At 41.8% G+C, this 25,975-nt stretch overlaps 1 protein-coding gene across 1 annotated transcript in view; it reads right to left on the reverse strand.

The window, feature by feature from the left end:
* TMEFF2 (transmembrane protein with EGF like and two follistatin like domains 2) overlaps nt 1-22,498 on the reverse strand; it is a 165,230-nt gene extending 142,732 nt beyond the window's left edge. Inside the window, exon 1 of the mRNA XM_038182388.2 lies at nt 22,173-22,498. Within this exon, the coding sequence (XP_038038316.2) occupies nt 22,173-22,446 (274 nt within the window). The 5' untranslated portion in view covers nt 22,447-22,498. The remainder of the gene's footprint in view (nt 1-22,172) is intronic.
* Nucleotides 22,499-25,975: the final 3,477 nt, after the last annotated feature.

A 25,975-nucleotide genomic window follows, 5' to 3' on the forward strand; every position in this document is an offset into this window, starting at 1 on the left:
AGAAGAATCTGTTGGTAGCATTGTTTGATCCACTTCTGAAGAGACAGTTTTGCCACGTGTCTGCTGCAGAGAGAAAAAGACAACGGATATTCTCATAAATAAAGTGCTGGAGGCTACTCCATTGTCCTCCTACACAGTACACCTGCTTTTTCATCACATACCCCATCAGATAGTTCTCATGGCTTAGCCTGCTTTGCATTTCCGTATGTCTTCAGAATACTTTCCCGCTACTTAAAAAACAAACAACAGCCGTAACAAAGCCATCAGGAGCTTTGCTATTTACCATGCTCTACACATCTCAAAAAAATAAAAGGCTCAGACTCTTTCTTCTCTACTCAGAGCACAGCAGATTAATTTAGTTTGCCTTTATGCCTGCAGAAGAGCATTTCCATGATGAAAATTTGGATGTCAGGGAGAATTCAGTTCTGTATTAGGAAATGAGACATCTGTTATGGCAAGCTTTGGCAAGAAGTGATGCTCTGTAATTGAAATGCCCAACCTCTGGTGGGTATCTAACTCAATAAACATCCTCAGTGTTGGTGAAATTTTTACAAACAGAAGCTTCTTAGCTTGTGAAACCAGCAACAAGCATTGCTTCTTTGTACAGAAAAAAAATCTGGCCCTCACACATATGGTTCATAGGATGTGAGCGATGAGGGAGACAAAGACAACTGTATTTATTCACAGAGAATGGATGAACGTCATTCCCCTCCTGAAAACACTTTTCAGGAGGTGTTCATTCCAAATGTGGATATTGGCTGAGTGGCTAGAGCAAATGCACGCTGGAACATCTGTTTTGCAGTTATGCACAGCTGCTTGAGCTTTATAAAACTGTCAGTGTCTTGTTTTCCATCATGACTACAGCATCTTTCAGTTGCAGATTTAATCCTCGGCAGTAATATTCTTTAAATCTCTTCAAATTTGAAGAAGTTTGCCCTCTAAAATTCTGGTCCACAGCTTCTATGTTTGATATATTATCAATGGAAAGGTTTCATCTGACTCAAGTAGCTAATAGTAAAGTGTCTGTTGGCTGCACTGAAATATTTATACAAGCCTGCTTCCCCCCCCCCCATTATAGTTTCTCTCAAAGATACCTGTCCTATTCTTCCTTTTACAGTAAGGAGAGTTTCATGCCAAAATGTTATTTAAGAACAATCTGCAGTCAATTAATAGCCATGGAAAACTAAAAATCAGAAATACTGAATCTCTCATCCACCAGCAAACACGCACAGAAACTCCAGCGCATCAGAAGTCCCATGAAGCAAGCTGTGTCATAAACAAGGGCAAAAGGTAGGGGGCACAGGAACGGCAAAAATGGAAAAAAGGTCTGTGATCTTTGACAAAACTACTCCATGTACACTGAGGTTTACACTTGCAGTTCCAAGATGAAAAAAATAAAACACATCAGGAAGCATCAGTTCAGGAAACTGATTCATGAGCATCCTGGGTTAATTCTACAAGTCAGGTGTCAGATCCAAGGTAGACAAAGGCCTGCTCTTTGGCAGAGATCACATAACCATCCTCATCTCTGAGGTTATTTTCTAGCGCTTGAATAAGGCAGAATAAGTATCAGCCAACATCTCCAGTTTAATTCTGATCAAAATTCACCTCTAAAAGGAAGCAACTACAGTGGAAGAAGTTATTCTCTATACTGTGCTTTAAGAAGGGAGAGGAAGCAAAAAGACAAGTCACTTTGCATACAAATTCAGTTTTACCACCCCACTTAGAGTCCAACAGCAGAATCAGATCATACTTTATCACCGCTGACACTTCAATATCCCTTTATTTATCTGTAATTCCTTTCCCAGTCATGTTCATCTCAAGCAGACAGACAAGAAGGGAAATCTGCTACTACATTCTGAATATTTGAAGATTCTGCTTCCCTTACAAGTGAAGAACTGCTTTTTGAGTATAAGCTTCTATGAATGCATTTAATTTACTGCCGCATTCTTGTTGAGGTTAGGGGGTTGTGGTGGGACCTGGCTTACAACAGAAGGAAAAAGCACAGAAATACCTTTAGCTGAAGCTATTTCACGTGCAACTTCAGCAGCAGCTCGTGCCAATCTTCACACATTCAATTTCAATACTCAGATGCATCCTTCTGATCTAAGTCAAGGGAATGCACAAGGGGATGGTAACGCTTCCAACACACCGGTGGCACAAGAGGCCTTGTCACGCAGCTGAAGGCTGCTGTGAGGATGTGGCTACCACTCCAGAAACTAGACCACTACAAGAGTTGAGTCTGAAATTCCTTCTACTTTGCCAATAGCTCTGACAAGCCAGGGTGAGGATTCAAAATCAGAAAGAAAAAAGTAGCATATTAATGCGTGGAATCAAATACTTTAAAATAGTATCTTAGAATATGAACAATGTCACTGAACTAATGAATTTTTGACCAAATTAGATCTTGCGTTTGTCATCTTTAAATTGTTCCAGCAACACATTTTGAATCATTTTTCAATGTAAAAGATCACACTGGACACAGAGATACTCCAAGTGGTCATATCCCTGGACTTGTAGGCAGCAATAAGCAATGTAATTTCAAAGCAAGAGAACAACAAAACGGTGTTTCCTGGCTTTCCGAAACTCTTCACTTAAGGATAAGCTTGCTCTCCTGCTTATTATTTCATAATACAATTTCATAATATAATCTGCTTTTTAACTATTTACCATGAGGAAATGAAACAGGACTTCATGCAACCACACAGTATCTATAATATCTATAAAGCACTATTACTTGCTGCTCTGAGACTACCTACTTCTGTTGCTATTGCTTGTCTCTAGGTGAAATAAGCCCTGCGAGGAAGCTAGCACAAATTGCTCTCATCCATCCTAGGCTTAAGTGCTCTCCATCTTTTTATGCTTGCTTCCTACTGCAGCTTGATCTCACCACAGCACGTTGGTCACCGCTCCACAGCTACGACTGCTAGCTTTTGGTAAGCTGCTGTGCCTGGGCTGTAAGGCTCTCCCAGCCATTTCCCTCTTCCAAGGTTTCCCAAATTATATACAAAGTCTTTACTGAGCTGGTCTGATTTCTGAGAAAACCAAGTGCTTTATTAGCGAACCTTCTGTAAAGATATTATACATGTGTGGTTCTGTTTGACCACCCCTGAATAACTTTGTAGAAATCTATAGCCAGGTGTACATTTTAGCCAGTAATCGTTTTAATACTTAGGCACACAGAGAAGAAAAGTTACAAAGCGATGGTTAAAATAAGAGGTCTGCTTGGAGGTGAGCACAGTGAACTGTAGGATCTAGACAACATGAATATAAAATGTAAGCACAGAGATAATAGAAAAAAATATCAAGACCTACAGAGACGTCTCTGTAAATGTCAGTGCAGAATCTGACCTTTTGGTATCTATCATACATTCACCTGTCTTTGTTTGGGACTGGTATCTCCAATGTCATTTTGCATTTCCTTGCAAATCCGATGGTGTCTACGTAGAAATAGTCCACTGGGAGGATCCAAGAAACGAGGCAGACAACTCCAGACACTTTTTTTTTTTAAACACACATTAGCAATACACCATGAGGCAGAGATGGACTGATGCTCACTTCAGGGCAGATGTGGGCACTGAATCCAGGTCCTGGCCTCTATCGCTGTACCCATTTAAACAGCAGCCTACAGAAACCAGAGAGGTTCCTCTGGTTTCAGAAGGGAGGCTACACATGCCTTGCAGCTTGGTCTTTGCTTTTCACTTGGTAACTTGAGAAAGAAGACTTAGGGAAGAGAAAGTTAAAGGTGGAGAGAAGTTATTCCATTAGCTACAAAGGGACCCAGAGGACCTGGATATTGACCTAACATTCTTATGGCATTACTGCAACACCGGTGTCGCCAAAACCCATCCAAATTTTACAGAACAGTTGTGACAACGCAGATGCTATTCCAACAAGCATCAGATGATACCACGGTTCTCCTGAAAATTACTGGGCTTGTTCCATCAGATGGAGGTTGAGGTCCCCATTCAGTCCAACACACATACACATAGCAAAATGCAGGAGAGCTACAGGCAAGGAGGTGACTCGGTAAACACCAGGTTTACCCAAATCCTAAACTGCCTGCAAATTCATCCCATCTCTAAACACCTCCTGGAGCAGACAGTGGGCCTGTGACCTCTGAGCATCATCTGCACGGTACCTAGAGATCACTGCCAAACAGCTAAGTCCTTCACACCTGGCCTCTCTCCTTACACAGAGGGATGGCAATATAAAGCCCCATTACTGGTCAAATCCATCTTTTTCAGGAAACAATCCAAGACAGCAACTTAGTAGACCATACTTCATGACAGAGTTCTCAAATCATCCCATAATCACACCATCAGAAGCAATGCTGTGGGTACAAACACTCTTAAAAAAAATACATAGATGGTGGCTGTTTAGGTTATTAATGTAAACAGAATAATCATAAGTAGTATTAACAAGTTGATTACAGATGCTTACATTTTTGGTAAGCTCTTTCTCGTGAAGCAGAGAATAAAGCATGTCAGCTGAGGTTATCATATCACCTACAGCTGTGCAGAAAGGTTAAAGAGCTCTTGACTGGAAGAAATACATTGCAGATTCTCTCTCCAAATCCATTGCATAATAATGCTCAAACTCATGGCCTTATTGATTTACACACTGCTTAAAAAAAAAAAAAAAAACAACAAAAACAGCAGTGGGCTACCTTGCAGCATGCTCCAGCTGGAACAATATCAAAGGAATTTGGAGGTGGAAATCCCAATCCTGCTCAGAAGAGGTTATCCATAAAAATCTTCAGGAGTAGGATTTCATTTCTCCCATATGGGTAGGTACTAGAGCATGTCCTGCATTTCTCATGTCCAAGCATGCAGCTGGGATTATGCATCTGCCACTGCAATAGGAGAGCACATAATGGAGAGCTGACGTCCTCTGGAAAGCAATAGAGGGCTGCAGTTCAGCTGTGTTTCTGGACAGAAATATTTAACTTGGCATTGGGGTTTTATACGGGTATATTGGTTTGTACAGTACAGCACAAAGCAGTAGATGTTTCATAAAGTAGATTTTTTTTTTTTTTTAAGACATACAATAATTCCTTTTGTTGTTGTTCTTATAAACAAACAGGAAAGTGACCTTCTGACATTGAAGACTAGAAGCAGCCCACGTGAAGACACTGATTATCCCCGCCACCAGCAGATCCCGTCTAAATGGGAGGGTAACGTTTCCAGAGAAACAAACATCATTCCTCTGAGGCACAAAAACACTTTTTTGATTATTGTTCAGAAGAGCAGAGGAAAGTGTAAAGGAGACAGAAGCTGCTAAAGATATGATCAACTGGAGCTAATCTTCCCTCCGAAGTGTGAGTTGCTTAATCAGGGCTCTAAGTGCCTCGTTATTGATGCAGAAATAAGCGCTCGCACAGACACCAAGCCCGAGATGGTTTCACGTTTACGTGGAACTACGTACTCTCACTGCAAGAAATACCTATTTGTAGCACTATGTTAGCATACTTGTATTTTGCAGATGTGTTCATGTCACAGCAAAACTTGTAGCTCATTCCAGGATAAATATTTGGAGTTGGTCTTGATTTGTTTTTCCTTCCTCCAATCAAGATTTGCCTCTTGGAAGAGGTTTCTGTGGGCAGCAGAAATCTTTTTTCTTTCCCAAATACCTTGTAATTTAGGTTGATGTTGATGATTTGAATGTTTTGTTCAATATTATTAAATGGAGATACCAAGAAAAAAATACGATAGTAAGCTGTAGCATCCCAATAGCAAAAGCAATACCAAAAAAATTATTTTTTTTTTTTATTTTAGCAAATCTCACCTCCACTTTTCCTTCTGAAAGCTGCCCTAAAAGCAAACGAGCGCCAACCCCTTACAATACACAGGTTCAAAGGCCAGCAGGCAACAGATGCAGAGGGAGAGCAACCCTAGCCAGAGAGCACCTTTCAGCCCATCCAGTCTGCCCAGCACACGCAGCACTTGCCCTTTTCTGGTTTCCTCCGATTTCCCCCCTAGGTCCAGCTCAGCTGCTTGCGTTCCCCTTTCTCACCAGCCAGCCCTTCCCCTTCCCAGCAGGCGATTCCCACAAGCTGTGGCTCAAGACCCACGGACGGTTGGCAGCCTTACCCTCAGGATCAAGATTATTGATTTATTTACTGCTGAAAGAGAGAATAAAACAACCCAACCCTATCCCAAACCTCTGAAAAATAGATCTGAACGGCACGTTTTCAGGAATCTGGGGCTGCCTGGGGAAAGTGGGGGAGGGAGGTGATCAAACAGGCTGGCTAGCTTATTAGCAGGGAATAATTCTGATCAAACCCCGTGGCTGATACCTGCTTATGAGAACCGGATTTTGACCAATAACTTCTCCCATTTCCTGCAACAATCTGGTTGCGATCAATAGACTACCTGACAGCGGGTACTCCTGGGATGTGCAGGTCAATACACGTGCGGACAGACACTTTTCTTTCCAAGCTAACAGTGAATAAATTTCTGCTGCCCGCATCCACCAGCGTACCCTTTAGCACCTACTCTTTATTCAGAGCTGCCAGGCCAGGCTATTTGGAGAGAGCTATTTATAAAACACTCACACACCAACCCTCCACCCCCAAAACCAGACCTGGCGCGTGCCTGGTAAGTATCACTTTGAGATAAGCGAGCAAGAGTTTTAACTAGGATTTACAGGAAACTAGCACAAATAGAGCAAATTCTGACAACCCCCTGGCCCCAAACCCCTACTGCATCTGAGAAAATAAATACAGGTTGTTGGTGACCTTGTTTCCTTCCCCTAATTCTAAGCAAGTCCATCGGGAAGGACTTTACAACATACGCTTTGTGCCATTATTTGTGTGATCTATCATAAGAACCCCAGATGCATTTGCATAAATGCATAATTTTGTATATATACTTTTATATTTACATGGGAACGACCTTGCCAGAAGCTGACCAGAGTCAGAAGCTCCAGGCTGAACTATGTACAGTTACTTGGTTGATAAATACATGGCTTTCGGCTATTCTCCTTTCCCATCCTGAACGGCTTCGTTTCCTTCTGTAGTCCCACAGCTCTTTCCTCCGTAGTTCTCCATAGCTGCAATTGGTACCCAGTCTCCCAAGCCAGATGTTTAAATCAAAACTTGACCACTTTTGGGTGCACATGAACCATGCAAAGAGGTTACCCACAGCTATCTCAGCTTCAACTGTTTATCAGTAATAACCTCCTGCCTTCAACCAACCTCTTAGGATTTGCTCTCCCTTAGCGTTGGGTAATAGAGTTTGTACACTTTTAGATCCCCAAAATCCTCATTGCTTTTCCACCCATTCACAATGTTGGGTTTAGTTAATACAACAGCAAATAAATAAATAAATTCCCTCGGAAAGCGGTATTTTCCCTTTCTTTGAGGCAACAACGCTGGCTCCGCTGCACAGTGCTGGAAGACATTACTACTACCTAAGCAAGACTGTCGCTTAGCACGCTAATGCTAAAAAGGATCCTTCAGTCACCGATAGAGCCTTGATCTCAGACTCACGCTGTGTCTAAACAAGGGCACATTCTCCTGGAAATCCAGGTTTTAGGAATATAATGAAGAGAAGTGCCACAGCTGTCACAGCACTTCTCTCTGGTGGTGGCTTTCTTTGACGCAAGTTAATCTTCCCATTGGGATGCGAGATCGATATCGGCATCTTTCCCTCACAGCTTTGCATGGACTTTTCTGATGGACAGACGGGCCTAAGGATGTTTGAATACATTTCTTTGTTAAGTAAGTGTTGCTTCAAAAATTAACTATTTGAGCTTCCCTTGTTTCAGCCCAGATCTCCTTTGTTCCTCCAGGCACAGATCACCTTTGGTTACTGGCTTCCAAGACACGATTCTACATCCTCCCAAATGACATAACCAAGAAGTTGTTACAAAACAAGTGCTTTTGGAGGTTAGAAAAGGAAACACAGAAGCAGCCACAACAAATCATTTCAGGGATTTAGGTCCGTGCTCCAGCTGAACCATGAACAGCTCAGGCAAGCAGACACGAAAGAGATGATTGCTCCCCGTGTACACTGACCCAACTCCTTATTAAATGGGTTAGTTTAGCCACTGCCACTCTCCCAGCCCACCCAGGCCAATGCTCATAGCCACTGACAGCCTCTGCTACCACCTGCTTTATTCCACACCACTTTTAGAAGGGCAGAGGCTCCAGAAGGGAAGACACGGCTCAAGCTCGAGCTCCCGCCAGAGATTTCCTGCTGGGAATTTGTCAAGTAAAATGAGCAAATTCTTGCTTCCTGGTATCTAGCCTCAGGATGCCCTCCCTCCTCCAGACCCAGGGAGATGCTCAGGGTGTTTTGGAGTGCCTTGCACAGACCATGGCACCTGCTTTCCCGACTCCCTTCGGCTTCTCCCCCCAGTCCCTCCCTCCCCACGCTGTGAGGCAGAGGACAGCATCTGCCTCCAGGACAGCGCAGGACCTAACAGAAGCCTCATTCTTGTTTTCCTGGCAAGGAAATAGGGTTAGGTGCTTCAGTAACACATCACGCATGGGGAGCGGGAGGGGGGAGAGATGAAAGAAGCCAGCCATTCCTGTCGACATGTGTCATTTGGGTGCCTGTCTCATACCAACATCAACATAAAGCACAAACAATTTATCACTAACTCAATTTATTACCTATTTGCATTTTGGGATCTTAAAAATAGAGCAGACAAATCATAATGCACGATGCCCCCAGTGATTTCTATTCACTAATTACGCTGATAACTTGCTTGATTAGCACGATGCTTTGTACAACAGGACTAGCTGGAACAGAGAGAGTCTTTATTTACTTCAGAAGGGCTCTGGATATGATTAGCAGGAGTGCATAAATGTACATTAGTGCACATTAATGCAGCAGCTAATCTAGACGGTGGACAGAAAAAATACGTATTGTATTTTTCCACCCAGTACGTTTCTATTTGAAAATTCCTTCCACAGCAAGTGCCTCTGAGGTACTTACTTTAATTTTCCTGTTGCAATTTGTAATTACTTTAGATTGATATGTCTGTTATTCTAAATAAATTGCTTTATTGGCAAAAATATGCCCTCTTTGTAAGGAGATTATAATTACTGCCACACGGCACACACTTGACTTCTTTCTCTTTGGGAAAGGAGGGTATGAACTCCTTGCTGGGAGGTTGCTTTTCTTTAATTTCCTTTAAAAAAAAAAAAAAAAGTAAAAGATGTTTTCTGTGCAGAAACACAGCTGCCCTGCAAATGGTGGGGATGATTACGTCTGCCACCTTCTTACTGATGATATCTGTATTTTACAGACTTACACTGGGATCTTTGCATCAGTAACAAGCAGCTTTTCTACACGAAAACTAGTCTCAGAAAATATGGTTAATACCTCTTTTCTTAAGTTACATTTAGTAAAGCGTTTCGTATGATTTACCATGAAAAATATTTTTTTATTATCTAGGGAAAAAAATAATCACGCTTTCCACACACCAACAAAGTCATAAGCACCAAGAAATGAAGAGGGAAGCCATCCCCATCTCCTGTTGGCCAAATTGAGGGGAGTCGCAGGAATGGCAGAGCTATGGCAGAGGTTGGACAACCCAGCTTGCAGAGGTGCCAGAGGGGAATGTATGTCGCTTTGGGAACACCACCTCTGCTCAGTGGTAGCTGAAAGTCAGGTCCTTGGAAGAAATGCCCTCCTCCCTATGTTCTGTTCAACACTATCCATATTTGATGGAAGAGTCATTAGTCGCTTTAAAGTTATTTAATTTTTAATGCAAAGCCCTGTGAGTGTTTCCATATTTGTTCTTCTGCGCAGAAAGCTCTTGGCTATGCTATTATGACAGTGAGTGATTGGTGTTTAACACTGCAATCATCTCCAATAGTTTTTCAATACAAAGATACATGGTTGAACAATCTTCTCTTCAAAAAAACGAAGAAGAAGAAATCTCTCCCCCCAAATTATGAGATATACTGAGTAGTTGCTGTCTATACAAGCCAGATTGACTAGTTCTCTTCTTTCCTTGCCTCAGAAGCAATATGCTTACTTTCCTTACACTTACATGCAAACATACACTTTGTGACACCACTTGCTCTCCTCCTGATTTGGCCGCAGGGCGACATGTTGTACTGCAGCTTCTCGGATACATTCTGCTCCCCTCTTGCTAATCAGGTTTCATTGCTGGCAGCCAAATGGATGATGCCCAGATTTCACGAGATTTGGAGCATTGCAAATTCCCATTCTGCTGGGTATCTGACCATGTCAATTTGCTCTCTTGCTTACACTTAGCTGAGTAATTTCCCAAGGTTAAATGCCAATACCAAATCACTAGAAGGATTACAAAGGCTATGCTTCATATGCGCATTGTGAATCACTGTGCGAAAGCAATACAAAGAAAGGATTGTCACAACAGTTGAAAGGAAGGAGGACAATGCAGAATGAAATTGTCTTTAAAACCACATGGCTGATCATACCAACGCTTCGGAGGCTGCGACACGCTTCAGCTGAGCCTACAGCTCAGCATGCAAAGAGCAAATTGGAGGAAGAAATACTTGGCACTTTGTTTAACTGCAGCCAGACAAAAATGCCTCACCTTCTGCCTCCAGAACAGGGTGGTTAGATTAGAGACTATGAAATTGCATAGCTTTTCTGATGGGAAGCTACTCTGCAGTATCTATCATTTAGCTTTCAATTTCTTACCAAGAGTTATGGGTCAACGGCTAGAGTCAAGTACAACCACTTCCTCGTGCTTATAGTAATTACTAACTCCCACTTTATCACGATGCCTTTTATCTGAAGTATCCCAAAGCATTTTACAAATTCAGCAACACATCTATGTTGGACCTGATCCAAAGCACATTAGGGTCAATGAAGTTAATATTGAATGTATTATATGCATGTAAACACTGGATAAATTGCTTGCAATTGCATAATTACAGTTGAGGGCATCCAAACAGCCTTAACTCTGCCCTATAGCAATGGAAACAATAGAAAAAAGAACAATTGGATGAGTCTTCCAAAAACAAACCAAAAAACCACACAGCTCTTCCAAACTGAGACTGTATTAAAATAATTAGATCATATAAATAACATGTATTGTTGGCAAAAAACTGCTTTAGGTTGTGTGTGTACCTTGGTTAAACATCCCCATTCTTGAGTTTCCTGCGGTTTAATAGTCTGGCCAGAATTTCCTGGATCAAATTCAGTTTATCTGATAAACCTTGACAGAAATTTTTAGGGTAGACAAAATAACAAACATTAGTTTATTTTAACACAGTACTTATCTGCAAGTAGCGATCAAAGTTGGCCACCAGTATTCCATGTTGGCACTTCCCAGAGCACTGAAAAGGCATACTACCCAGTGAGGTCCTTAAGTCAGAGGAGTACCAGGAAAATGCTCATCATCTGCTTCTCACCATTTTTAATGTTCTTTCCTTAAATATCCTCAAGAAGCTACTGCTGGAAATGAAAAACAAACTGGCTGGACCTTTCACCTGACCCGGTGCCACAATAATGCTTTTAATCACACATTTTGAAATATAAGCCTCGGGCATTATACTAAAACCTTTAAAGTGTTGAAGCTAGCAAATCTATAGACCTATTTCAGACACTGCATGAGTTCATATATCCTGATAAGGGCTAATACCAAAGTACAAAGTTTAAAAAAATAATGATTTCTACCACAGAGCGGGGCTGATATTCTAAAGGTGCACACCAGTATTTTAAAGTTGCAATAAAAAGCAACTCTAATTTTTGTCCTCAAAACAGTTTGAAGTTCAACATTATGAATGCTTATGTCATTTTGGAGGTGGCTCTCCTTATGTTGGTGATATTGTTGGACTTTCACTGATTAACCAACCAGCGGTTATTTTCCTGTGTGGATTTCTGCTTCCCTCAGCACTAGAAGGATGGGGAGATTGTGAAGAATGGACGAAACAACTGGGGGATAGACGAAGTTTAATAAACCACATAAAGCACTCCCTTAAGCCTACCATGGGAGACAAAGTGGGGGTGCTTTACTGCAGAGCGGTGTGCGGCGATCAGTGCAGGTATCATCCCCATGCTCCGTATCTGCTCCTAAAGTGCTTCCGTTAGGACAACGTGATTCCCATCCTTCTTCCCAGTAATTCGCAGAGAGTGCGCCTCAATCCACACGGGAGGGATTAGAGCAAAATTGCAGTGCTTGCGAGGTACGCCAGGCTGGCAGCCTCGGACGCCAACGCAGTAGACTATTCAGCGGGGACTCTCCGAACAGGTATAAAACAATACAACCGGATGTCATTTCCTCTGTTGGAGAGAGCTCAGCTCTGGAAAAGCTTTCTCTCTGCCTTGGATCAGGCTCCCCAGGGACAGCACAGCTTTTCTGCCAGCTGAAGCACAAACCGATGTTGTCTAGCCCAGCGTGCTTTTTGTGATAACTAGAGTTGGACCACTCCACCACACAGGAACGTTCGTGTTCGGCAGTAACAACCTTCAGCCACTCAAACATCTGACCTGAAGAGACGGAGCACTGTAGTGTAATATTTCATTTCTCTGAAAACACCCTAAAATTCAAACACTACAGATATTCAAAAAAAATAACAAAAAAAAACAAACAAAAAAAACATGAAACACAACAAAATGCACATGAAGGAGAACAGGAGGGGAGAAACCTTTCCACCACGAAGCAGAGGAGCAGGGACCAGGCCAGCCGTGCAGTCTCCACACTAGGAAGTTCCCCAGCCTATCTGGTTAAAGCCCGGACAGCCTTGCCTCATCTCCCAACTACCACTGCTTGGAGGAGGGGTCCCTTTGAGCCTGGATTATCCCATGACCCTGTGAAAGTAACTGGCTGACATAAACATAAGACAGTCACTTCACAGCTAGCAATGGACTACCAAAGTATTTGGTAACTAGCACACTTTAGTTGGGAAAATTCCCCCTCTGCTTTTCAAGCATGAAAGGCCAAAGATGTGACGCATCAAGGTGACAACGCTGATACAACCTAGCATTTTACTATGGTATTACCATGGCCTAGCTGTTCACAACCTAATTTAAAGTCTTGCCAAATGCTGTAATGCACATAATAATGAACATGGCAGCCTAAAATAGTTTGTTTCTAAATTTCAAGACTGTTTCTAAATTTTGAGACTAGAGTTGTACAGCTAAAAAGAGACATGGTTGACATCGGCAAACCAGATGTTACTCAAGTCCTGAAGGCATCAGGTTTGATGTAACACAGTAACTAAGCACGCACAAGTAGAAAAAAGCTTGCACAAGTCTGAAGATGGCACAAAGATTATTTTGTTATGATGAAAGATGAAAAAGTAGACAAACTGACAGTCCAGTGATTTGTGAACCAGCAACAAGCCAAGACACATTCAACACGGTCATACAAGAACAGCGCTAACTGTGAGACAAGAGTCTTGGTAGGTCAGAGAGCATTCAAGGAAGGGAGTTTGGTCACTCAAGAGGAATTCTTTGCTAATGTTAAGTTAATAAAGCTAATGCCATTCTGAGTCGCATACTGAGGAAAATACACCTCTAAGCATTGCATCTCAGCTCAGGAACCTACATTTTAGGATGAATATGGAAATAGTAATAATAGCAAGTCAAAAAAAGAATTAAAAAAAGAAAAATCCTTCATTGGCCAAAAAAATAACGGTTTTGCTTACATTGCCTGGTCTATTTTAATGTATCCAACACCAATTATAGAAATGAAATTTTAGGGTTTTGATGCTTACTGTTCCCAAAAGCCACAAAGAAAAAGCTCTCATACATATCACAGATAAGACAATAAAATAACAGGAGCCAGTGACCAACTAGAGTAGCTTCCATTCCTAGGAACCACATTTCACCACAGGGAAGTAACCTACAACAAAACCTCCAAGCCCCCCCGAATGCTCCAAAACCAAACAAAAAGAAAACAGCCAGCTGGCTGTCATTTCACACTGATGCTCATTGAAAAATAATGTTCCAAGAGGCAACTGGTGCCATTCTGGATGCAGACACCAGCAGTCTGCATTTTTAGGACTCATCTACATCCACAGTGGTATATCCACTACTGAATGAACCACCAACTTTGATGTTTAAAGTGATACAGATAACACTAGGCTTCAAGCAGCTGTCAAGCTCTGCTCTGCCTTCCTCCCTTATGCCTCTATTACCATTTCTGATTGCAATTACCTAAAAAATTCAGAAGCTATACCCCCGTTTTAAGTCGAAGTAACCCACCCTTACTTCAGTAGGGCTGTGGACAGACAGCACATCAGCTATAAGTGTTAAGGACAAGCATCTAATTCCCTTTGCCAAAGGCGGAAAAAATTGGATCGCCTTGAATACTTGGCATTGTGAGCGCACACAAACCTGAAAGAGAATAATTAAGATGAACGTTGGCCTGCTAGGTCTTCTTTAAATGGTGCTAGTCATGAGGGGAAGAAAAGAACCTTAGAAGAAAAAAAGTGATTAGAAGCGTTAAATCTGGTTGTTTGGCTTGATTCCCATCCTGAGTCACACTCTAGTAGGAAATATAGACACTTGATCTCTCTTCCCTCCTCCGTCCTTTCTTTTCCCAGTGAACGAAGTGTTATGACACCCTATGTCACCCTTCCTGTTATGCCCCTTTTAGACAGACATGCCTTTTCTACTCTCATGTCATTACCCTCATTCTGGATTGTACCATCATGCCTACCAAAGAAAATCTATTGACCGAAGGGTTTGTCCTTTGTTCAAGCATTCTGAGTAGATGATCCACCTTCTTCACTTCACAATAACTTGACAAAACTAAGGAACATGCTTATGTTTGATTAATTAGATTAACTAGTTGCAAACCAATTTCAGAAAGCAACTAATACGCAGGTTTTATTTTATTTTTAAGATGGAACTGTTATTTGGCAATATTCTCGTAGGCTTCACAAAAAGTCTTTCTTTGAAAGTACTTTCAGGGCATTGCTAAGAACCAAAGCTCCATGTACAGAAGCACTAGAGAAGCCCCAGAATCACATGTATTTATAAAGCACTAACATGCTCGCAGATGACCAATAGATCAATTTTATTTTTGTTCTCTTTCTCCAAAATAGCCTTGTCTGAATAGGAGCCTGCTTTTAGAAGCTCCTGTGCTCTACAGCACACCCTTCAATTTTCAGTGGCACTATAGGCAAGAAAGTTCAATGTGTACCTAGCTGCTTTGCTAAATTGCAGCCAGAAGTCTTCACAAAACCTGAGGGGAGAAAATACAGCATAACTTTTTAGTATTGCAGAAGTGGGAGAGAACCCCATCAGTAACAGCTAGGTCAAAACATCCCATCCACAAGGACACTGCTGAAGTGCAATGGGCTGAGCTGGTTGTCCTATAACATATGCACCTCTCACTCCTACAGCAAGTGAAAGCCCCGTATTTACAATGTGACTGAATAAAGCAAGCTTCCAGAAAACATTACAGGAAAGAGCCCGTTCAAACTGTCATTTGGCAGCTCTTTATAAGGAGTAAAATCAGACTGGTGTTTGAGACAGGTGGTACTGGTCCATCTTTGTGGACCATCGTGTGACCTGGCTTTGCCCGTCCTGGCATTCCCAAAGAGGAAAATTCATCTTGCCATTTCAAGGTATAACACAGACTGAGCAGTTCAGCAGGTGTTTTTGTTCGCATTAAATGCTTGCAAATGGTGCCGCTAATTGAATTACAAATTAACTCATTATCAGATACAGTAAGCAATTTCTTTAAATTAAGTGGAGATTAATTAGAATAGCTGGGCAGAATAACTGAAGCAAAATGGTCCCACCCTCCTCATCAACATCTAAACCTGTCAAATAATTCTAACCCAACAGAAATTGATTTGGGGTTATCAGGTACATCTGTCTGACCAAAGTCTTCAAAACCTGACCGTTTTTACTAGTATTAAAATGTAGACATCTGATATCTACAACAACACTTCACAGCATCCTGAAAAACAGGTAAATATTCAGCCATTTTCATTGAAAGAATGGATTCAGTCATGCATTTAGCTGCTTACGAAGGGCATACTTGTTTGTTAGTTTAGCAAATTACAAAAAAGAAAACAGCACCTATTATTCTTTGTAACTTTATTATTTATGAAATCATTATGAGTATCAGGGTAATATTTCCTGATAGCTAATAATTACACTGACATTTCCTCAGGTTATGCAAATATATTCACTGCCACCAGTGACACTGGAGCAATCAAGGTTATCCCTCGTATCATGACACTGTGCTACCATAGAACAAAACAATAAACATGCTAAAAAACAGGTTTGGAGGGGGAAAAAAGATTCTAATACTGCAATTTTAAAAATCTGTTCCTAAAGGAGAAAATGGTCAAGCATTATAAATCATTATTAGCAACTGTAACATTAAGGACAAAGACAGTTTAGAAACAATCCATCAACTAATCAAGAATTTTCTTCTACCTCCCTTTTATAAAGGCAACACCACACAAAATCAACCACCAAAGCCTTACAAGTGGCATTTTCAATGCTGAAAAATAACACCTTTAAGTCTTCTCATATGACTCACAATAAACATGACAAACTATATAAACTATATTTTAATTGGAGTCTGTGAAAAGGAAATTAATTTCACCAACCTTCTGTGATAAGGAAAGATGCAGGTATTTAATGCCAGCATGGTCTTGCAAACAATTCTGTAACATTTCCAAAGAAAGCTGGGATTCAGAATGACATCTTTTTAACCCCAGAAAGGGGCTAGTTAGGGAGCACCCAATAAACATGTTTTAAGCATGTAAAAATATTAACTAACATTTCAAGAAACAACCTGCTCATCAACAGTCACTAACCTGAAGGGCTGGGAGAGATGAGGGCTATAAGAAGCTACCACTGAATTTTCTGTTTGGTGGTCAATACACATCTGACAACCAAGTTTATGATGGATGTTCATCAAATAATTATTGAAAAAATTGTGTTCAGAGATGTCATGGATGGATACATTTTTTTGTATGTGGATGCTTGAGAAAGACCGGTGACAGATTTTATCTACTCTAGTAGATAATGCTAGAAGTAGTAAAAAAAAAAATAAAATAAAATAAAATAAATCTGTTTTAAGCTGACTTCTTGAAAAAAAAATTATCTGAACTGTTCATTCTTCAAAGCTTCTCTTTTCTTTCAGTGATCTCATGTAAATGCAACGCTCATAACTTCTACCGGGGTTAAGAAACCCACAAGGCACACATATGCCAAGAGCTGAATGAAAGCTAGCGAAAGGCTACATGTAGCAATCCCTTTCCTTTAAAAGCTGAAACAGGGCACAGTTAAAACAAACCAGTGCTGGTTAAACAATCATGACACAAGAGCAAAGTTTCTTTCCCTTTTTTCCCCCTTTAATGCAAATTAAACCAGCATGAAAGCCTGACAGGCTGGCATGGATATGTGGACAAGACCACATCTTGGTGAGTCTTCTACGGTCTCCTTATCATGATGACATGGGGGACTCCTGAAGAAGGAATACGGTTGCTGTTACTCTGACAAACCCACTCAATCCCATCCACATCTAAAAAATGTGTGTTGCAAGAAAGAACAGAAGCGAGGAGAAAGCAGATATGAGAGCTGCACAGCTGAAGACCTGTCTTCTGGAAAGGAAAGAGCAGAGAGTGGGTAGAAGAGTTAAAAACACGAACTGTAAAGCAATTAAAATTTGCTATAAAACTATCGGTGGTACCATATTAGAAAGCAGCCCATTTCCACAGCTGCTAAAAGAGGTGCTGTAAATTAACCAAATGACACACTAAAAAGCTTAAACTTAAAGTCTGCTAATCCCTTTAGACTCAGTCTCTAACAATTTTGTAAGAGGAACTGCAGCTTCTTTTGACAGAAACAATAAATCATCCCCTCAAGCAGGGTATCTTGCTGCAAATAGGTATGTAAGAAACTAAATCTGTCCCAGTCGGTTCAGATTGGTGTTTTAGAGCAGCTTATGATTATGTTTTAGAAGAACTTTTTCCTCATTTAAAAACTCCATCAGTTTTAAAGTTAAATCCAAAGATAAATTGGGCACTTAAAGATATTAGAGGCTTTTTCAATAGATGTGCTGGACATTGTACTAGCTTTCATGTTATTCCAGAGGCTAGTTAAGCTCATTGTTTGAAGTCCAAAAGCTTTTGGAAATTGATGTCTAGGGCTAAACTTAAATCTTTAAACACTTTTCAAAGGAAGATTCATTCTGAGAGCCAAACAGTCTTAGCAGTCAGCCTTTTCAACAGGACCTATTTGCAAAGATAGATCTAAAAGGAATTGCTTCATCTGGCTGCACCAATGAAAACCATTTTGAGACAAAGAAATCCCTAATACATCAGTCTGCTGTATCCACAGAAGGCAGCAGCTTCTGCTTTGCCCTTCATACAACTGAAAGTGAAACCAAGACATTCAATTCTTCATCTTAGGGCAGGGGAGAGGTACTGTAAAAAAGGGAAATGTAGATGTAAAGTACTGAGATCCTTTATTTGGACAGCAGATGAGACAACAGAGATGCATTTATTGATTTGCTGCTCTGCTAATTAACATACCGCTTTCAGTCTTAGCTTTCACCAAAAGATTGAGCTGTTTCAGGCAGTCTTGGAAAGCTGCTCCTCAGAGCGATGCTACCTTGAAACAGAGCAAAAGCACTGTAATTTCTATTTTTAACTGCTAATGCACAAGCCAATTTTACAAACGCTCTGCTCCACATTTTCTGACATGCGGAGTGGTGCACAGCAATGGAAGAGGCAAACAAAGCAACATGAGTACTTGCCTTCAGCAGTGAATACACTGGAATAGGGTACTAGCATGGAAGAGAGCCCGCATGGTCAATATGGAGACTTCAGATCTGCATCCTTCATCAGACATCTCACTCCCCCTGCTGTAATGCACCCCTTTGTGACCACTAAGTTACAAGCCCTTGTTTAGCAACTAGAGGAGATTAAATAAAAAAAAATCTGTTCTCAGTTTCTGGGACCGCATTTCCATGAAGTTCTCCCACCCTTATTTTCTGAGGGATCTGCTCACTCACAGCCACAGCAACCGCAGCTCCAGCAGGAGGAAGGGAAAGATGAGGTCCTCTGCATCCTGCGGTCTTCCACAGGGGACCACCCATCGATTCCAGCCCGTGCTCAGGACCAGGGCAGCCAAGTGTGGAAGCAGCACGGAAGAGGGAATGCATCACCAGGGATGTGGTGCTTTGGAAGTTCAGCCTTACATATCTGCAGTCCCTGGGAGGTGGCACTCAATTAAACCACAGTCAGGCACTCAGATGGCTCTATACAGACCCCCCAGCCATCAGGGAGGCTGTGCTTCTTAATACCAGCTTATTTCATCTGCATCACAAGGCAGGAGAGGAGTGATCATGGTCTGCCCAAGCTCAAAGTCCAGTTTTTCCCTAATTTTTCTCAGTAATTACTTGGAAAATTCACTTTTATTCAGAATATCAGCACGGATCCCTGACTTTTGTTCCTTGCTACATGCAGATAATTAACCCACAAACCCAGTAGTTTCACAACAAGAAAGGAGGAAAACAAAGATAGAATATAGAAGAGGTATATGCGGTCAGAAGGCCAAATACATACAGCAATTTTTAAATTAGACACATAGTTAAAGGAAATATTTCACAGCTCTCAGATGTATAGACATGGGACGACTTCTAAAGCCTGGGAAATTCCTGAGCTCACAGACTGCTGCACACAGGGAAAGCCCCAGGTGAGAAGACACTCCTCTATTTTGCCTTTTATTTATTTATTTTTTAAAAAAACACACTATTTCCACCTCTGCCACGAAGCATTTCTGGCAACTGACGGAGGTAGAGTTTTGGGACATGAGCAGATAACCTCATACTTCAAGAGATGAGTGTAATGCTGCTACTCATATCCAGCGCACCTCAAATGAAGTGCATAAGAAGTGCCTTCCTTTTTTCCCTGGTGCATTTTATTCATATCCTCAGTGTATCAATGTCAAAATGACACCATTTCCTTATGTTTTGAGAAGCCCGTTTGTTATTAATTACTTGCAGATTTACAGTTCCAGAGAGCCAAATACTGGCAATTAAAATAAAATTCTTAACCTTTATACCAAAAGGAGCAATATGTTGGCATTGTGACAAGATGGACTCTAAATGGCATTTCATAAACCTGCAAGCTCATTTAGAGCAACTGCGTGACAATGTTTTAAGATGGAAAACACGCAAAAAGGCAGGTTGCAGGAAAAAAAAAGCAGGCCCATTCCCCAAGCACAGGTGTGCTGGTAACTACAGCAAAAAGAGAACAGCAACGTGCCCCTCTTCACTAGTCCTTCTAGAGCCAAGGCAGTGCTGGGCAAACCAAATTTGGGGAGCTGCTCGCCACACTGCATTTGTCCCACCGATGAGGCAGGTGTGAGCAGAAGGTGCAGCCAGCCCTGCTGATGCTGCTGCAGGACGAGGGGAAAACCCAGCTTGAGAGCCCACAATGAACACACAGGGCTGCCAGGTGGAAAGACAAAACCAGCCTTTTACTACCAAACTGAGTGCATTTGATCTGAAAAAAATCACTAAGGCACAATAAATACGGAACCCCACAAAGAAATTTTTTACAGTCAATTTTCAGAGGAGAGCTGCAATTTCTGTAATGAACATGCATTAAACCCTCAATAAAAAAAGTTAATTAAGAAAATGAGTTAAAAAAAAAAAAAAAAAAAAAAAAAAACAACTCAGAACTACTCCACTGCTGAAAAATACATTATGTACAGTAAATATGGTTTGGCAGGAAAGGGTTGTTGCGGGTCTCCATTAGTATGGATAACAGACTTCTGTTCCAGGAGACCTGAAAACAAATTCAGGCGCTCCATATAGGGAAATAAAATATGAAAAGCAGCAGCACATGAAACACCACAAGATCATAAAAAGGCAGAGAACACAGATGTGCAGAAACAGCACAAAATCCACAGGAAAAAAGAAGGGTCAGATATACGCTATTAAAACCGATAACTGAAGTGCATGCTTTCTCCCATCCCACATTGCAGCAGATTGTAGCTGAAGCTAAGTGCTGCACAGTTTCATCTATCAGTAATTAAAAACAAACAAACAAGCCTCTGTAAAGAATAGATGGCTTTTTGGTCACAGAGAGAGATTTTGAAGCCACATTCGAACATTCCCATATTGACGGCTTCCACATTTTCTCTGAGTAATCCAAGAAAAAGCTAGTGCCAGTGTCCCAAACCAGGAGGCAGTAAATAAGGGTGTCAGAGGTGATAAAGGAAAATACCGAAGAAGGTTCAGAGAACAGCATATGTGCATGGTGTGACAGGCACAACCTATACGGAGGGAAAGCTGCAGATTAAAAGACTGTTAGTCACAAGCAGAGAAACATAAAAGGAGGGAGAAATCAAAGAGAAAGGTCTACGTGTATCATTAAGCGAGTAGAAATACAGAATAAGCCTTAAAAATGAAAAAAAAACCCTAACCTTTACTGTGGCTCATAATCGTAAAAAAAGAAAGGCTAAGTTTTGCCAAAGCAAACAGAAAAAAAAGCTAGCAGGGTTCCTCAGACTCGACACCTAAAGAAATGTTAGGCTGGTATTTTGAGGAGAACTCAATACTTCCACCCTAAGCAGCACACGCATCCTCAGCAGCCAGCTGGAGCACAACGAGTAATTGCTTTGTGGGCATTCAGCTTTGGTTTCCTTGTGCCAGACCAAGAGGGATAAGCAGAGCACAGCCCACCAGCAAGGTTCCTGGTCGCCAACAGGAGCTGGGAGCTTCCTGGGAGCTGACCAAGAAACCCCCCCACCCATGGGGTGCCCTGGGGCACAAGAAACAGGATTCTGGAAAACGTGGCAGCTGCAATGTTTGTTACAGCTCCTTCACCCATGCCTCGGTCCCAAACCGTAGCTAAAGCTGACCAAGCCCTGCAGCCTACCCAACATGTTGCCCTTGGCTGTAGCAGGCAAAGAAAAGGATAAACTCATCAGCAGCTTGAGGAGCCCCACTGCCTAACGTGCCCAAAGCAGCAAGGTTTGGAGATGCACACCCCAACAAACACCGGCCTGCTGCTTGAGACCACAGGCTACATACACAGAGGCCCGCTTCTCTGAGGACCTCTGGGAACAGGCCCAAGCACATCACTCTGACGTGATTAAGAATAATCATTTTTCCTTCAAAGTTCACTCTCTACTCCAAAAGCACTCCTCACACTAGGAGGAAACACACTCCCCAGCACACGGGAAACATTCACACTACTTGCTTTGCCTGCATTAATTCACTGAGCTTCTTACCTGCTTCCTGGGGGAGAAGAAGGAGCCCCAGCTTGCTCTTGATCGGTGTCCTCTTCTTGCAGGGAGGGGAGACAGAACCTGCTGCCTGAGAGCTGCTGCGAGACCCCAGCCACCCCACCTGTGGCTCATTTGTAGCCTTGGCGACAGCACAAAACCAGTGGGGGTAATTCAGCTCCCAGGTGAAACTCCGCAGGCAGCAATTTAGCACTTGCTTCCAGGTGGAAGGGGGAAATGATTCTCCTGTGCTAAAAACAAAATGCTCCCCATCTCCCATGTGTAGGTTTGGGCTTTAGGAGAAGAAGTTTACCCTGATAAATGAATCCCTGTCTCCAAGAACTGTTGGTGTTTTATCAGGGAATATTTTTGCAGCTGTCTTTCACAAACCGCTCACTAAAACATTTGCTCACGGCAGTTTTTGCAGTGTTGGTGCACAAATCCGACCCAACCCCATCTCAGCCTCACCCCATTATTAGGTGCTTTGGAGGACAGGCCTGGGAATGAGCGCTTAGGAATTGCCTTTCCCTGTGTAAAGGCTGCAATCCTTACCCATTAGAAGCTGCCTAATTCCAGGTCGATAGCTGTGCAGTGACTGATGGCTGCAGGTCCAGCTTTGCATTGTCTGGTGCCCAAATAAGCTCTCCGTGGTAATTACAGAGCATGTTCCGTGGTGGTGGTTCCTCTCAATGGATGCTTGTGGGAGCCTGTGAATGACTGGGCTCCTTTAGATATGCATTTATTTGAGTTTTTACACATGTTAAGGTTCTAAAAGAAATGTCTCTGCAAACAATATATTTCTCATGCAAATGTTCCCGTCAAGTTGTATGTGATGTAAATTTGAGTTAAAAAAACAATCTTGTGTTTTGGTATTTTTGCATGCTGTTGCTTTGTAAATGCAGGCTGTTTCCCTGCTCTGCAGGGAGGTGGCATGCAGCTGAAGCATCAGTGAATTTTCATTGTGAGTACTTAATTAACAGAACAATCTTAGGCTGGTTTTCAAACAGGTGAGCTCAATGCACGCACTTGAATGCAGGTAAAGCCTTTCCACCAGGCTCCTCCTCTCTTACACATGCCTGAGCCCAAGGAAGGGAGTATTTTAACTTCCAAGTCCCCTCACACCTCTTCCTTCTCATTGCCAAGATGGTGATTATACTGCATATTGTCTTGTTGAGTCTGTTACAGTGTGTATTGTGTTACAAAAAGACTTTCAGCATCCAGAAGTATCAGTCTGGCTGATTTCAGCTCCCACTGGTGCTAGCGGGAGTCTCCCACATGTGGGTAGCCAAACATTTGAGTAGGAACGTGGCATGGATCTAGGAGGAGAATATTGTCTTTCATCATGGCTAGCATGCAAGTTAAGTAGAGAAATATTTTTCTTCAGTCTGTTCTTTGGTATCGTGAAGATAAAGCATCTCTACTCTCTGTAAGAAACTCACCATGTGCTGCGCTGGAAAAACAAGTCAGGAATAATTAAAGATGACATCTACTGTCCAAAGAAGCATCTTTGATAAATAATTCATCTTCAAAAACTTGAGAGGTATGAATGAGATGGCAAACAAGGTGTTCCCCTTCAGCGTGCGGGCCTTGCTGGCTGACCTCCTGCAGCACGAGCAGCTCATAATACCCTGGAGGTGGGGACAAAGAGAAAAATAGCTTTATTAACAAATTTGTCAATGAAACTGTCAAGTACAGGCGTGCGCTGTAATCAAGTACTTGCATACTTCATGGCAGACACTATCATGCACCCCTTGAAGTATCAGCTAGGTACCCACAGCAGATTCAGGGAAGAACAGGGACATCAGGCTGAACTCGCCCCCCACAACCACAACAAATTGATATGGGTTTGCACAGCATCTGTCCTTCATGCAGGATTGTGGTGACAAATACCCGTGTGGTTACAAACGACATGTCATTACATGGCCAGGGAGCACCCTGCCCGTTTTCTATCCTTTATTTTTAGATCTGGTGGCATATGCATGTTGAGTGCTGTTAGCAGAAGGTCACAGCCAGCGAAGTGTCAGTACCACACCATTTTCCATCGTAAGCTTTGAATAGTCTGACTTTACATATTTTGCTGCCAGTCTTCCAGCAATGGGATGTATTTGCTTTCTCCAGCAGTCACTCTTAAACACACCTACTGAAACACCTGCAGGAAAAATTTGCTCCTTTTAACCTTACACCATTCTTCCTGGAGCTCTCCTGCTCCTCGTGCTAGAGGGTGCCTGTTTCGAACATGTTTAAACCAAGACGTTATCCCTTCTCCCAGGTTTAGCAAGCAACAATAAGCCTTTTTCTAACTGGAAAATCCTACAAAGAAAATTTTAACAGAACCCGTCTTCATAAATCATGTCACTTCACTGAAGGACAATTATGGATAAGAAAATTTAGATCAAATATTTCTATATAATTTACATATAGATTACATATATATTTACTGCTTAGGACTAGATTAGCCTATATGAAAATTCCTTCCATGAGAGGATTGAAAAGGAGCATTTCTGCATTGAGTGTACTTGAGCTGATTTCAAGTAAAAAGTATCTGAATGGGGTATTGTTATGTGACAGGCAACGCATTAGCGGGGAAGGGAAAAGTGCTCCGTGCCGAGGAGGGGCTCCCACATGGTTTGAATTTGACAAATTCAAACGAGCAGTAGGATGCTTCATCGGGAAGGGTGAGACAAAGACAGACAGACATTTTAGAGGTGCTCACGGCAAGCTGCTCCTTGCTCAGACTTTAAGACCCCCCCAAAATACTTGTCAGAGTTTTGCTTTTCCATTTGCACGTTATACGGCTCAATTACATTTAACTTTGGACGTTTCCCCATTTGCTTGCCAACCATCATTTACTTAACATAAATATTGATTTTTCTTTTTTTTTTGTCTCTGTTAATCAGAGCTCATCTCACAGACTCTTACCCTGCCAAAGGAAAGCTCCACGTGGATGCTGGTAGATTGCCATTACCTTACCAAGGGGGGTTGGATTACCAAACTGCCTTAAAAAAAAGGGAGAAAGGGGGAAAAAAAAACCTCAGCTCTACACAGAAGATGTTATGTATACGTGTGCATGCCATACTAAAATCTCGAAGGGCTTTTTTGATTGGGAACTTGGTGGTGCTTTACACATTTTACAACGATTTTTTATTAAAAAAACAACATATAGAGGCATAAAAATTTTCTTGCCTCCTGTCCGTGCTTTTTCAGTACTTACACTGAGAAAACATGCACATCATTTGTGCTGCAGAAGTATTTAATGCTTCACACATTGCTAAGGGGGCAATCTTGATAGAAAACCACAATCCAATTTCAATTTGCTTTCATTTGTAGGCTGGCCTGGCCCATCACTAAGGCTGCATCACACAAAGGTCGAAGCCTACTGTGCCCCTGCTAGATAGCGAGGGGACTGCACACCGCTTGTGGTCCAAATTAATGTCAAGGGGAAATTCCAGGTTATTAACCAAGAGGCCAGAAATAAGAAAGCCTCTTACTGAACACCTTCTAATATTTTGAATTTTTTTTGAATGTCGCCATCAAACCAAACCTGTCAGGACACAGCACTCTTACTGGGAACCATTTAAATCTTGTCATTTTGCTGACACTTGTCCATTGAGGAAAGGATGGTTAAATTTGTCTACATAAAATGCAAGTGGACTCAATTTTTTTTGTTTACAAGTCAATCCACAAGACCTGAAAAAAAAAAATCAAAAAAAAAAAAAAAAAAAACAGCAACACCCACACCTTTAAAGAATGGGATAGGACAGCCACACTTCCACAAAAAAAGACTTGTGCAATTTGTGTTCTCCTAATCC

The sequence above is a fragment of the Anas platyrhynchos genome, chromosome 7 (assembly GCF_047663525.1).
Source record: "Anas platyrhynchos isolate ZD024472 breed Pekin duck chromosome 7, IASCAAS_PekinDuck_T2T, whole genome shotgun sequence".
Lineage (NCBI taxonomy): Eukaryota > Metazoa > Chordata > Aves > Anseriformes > Anatidae > Anas > Anas platyrhynchos.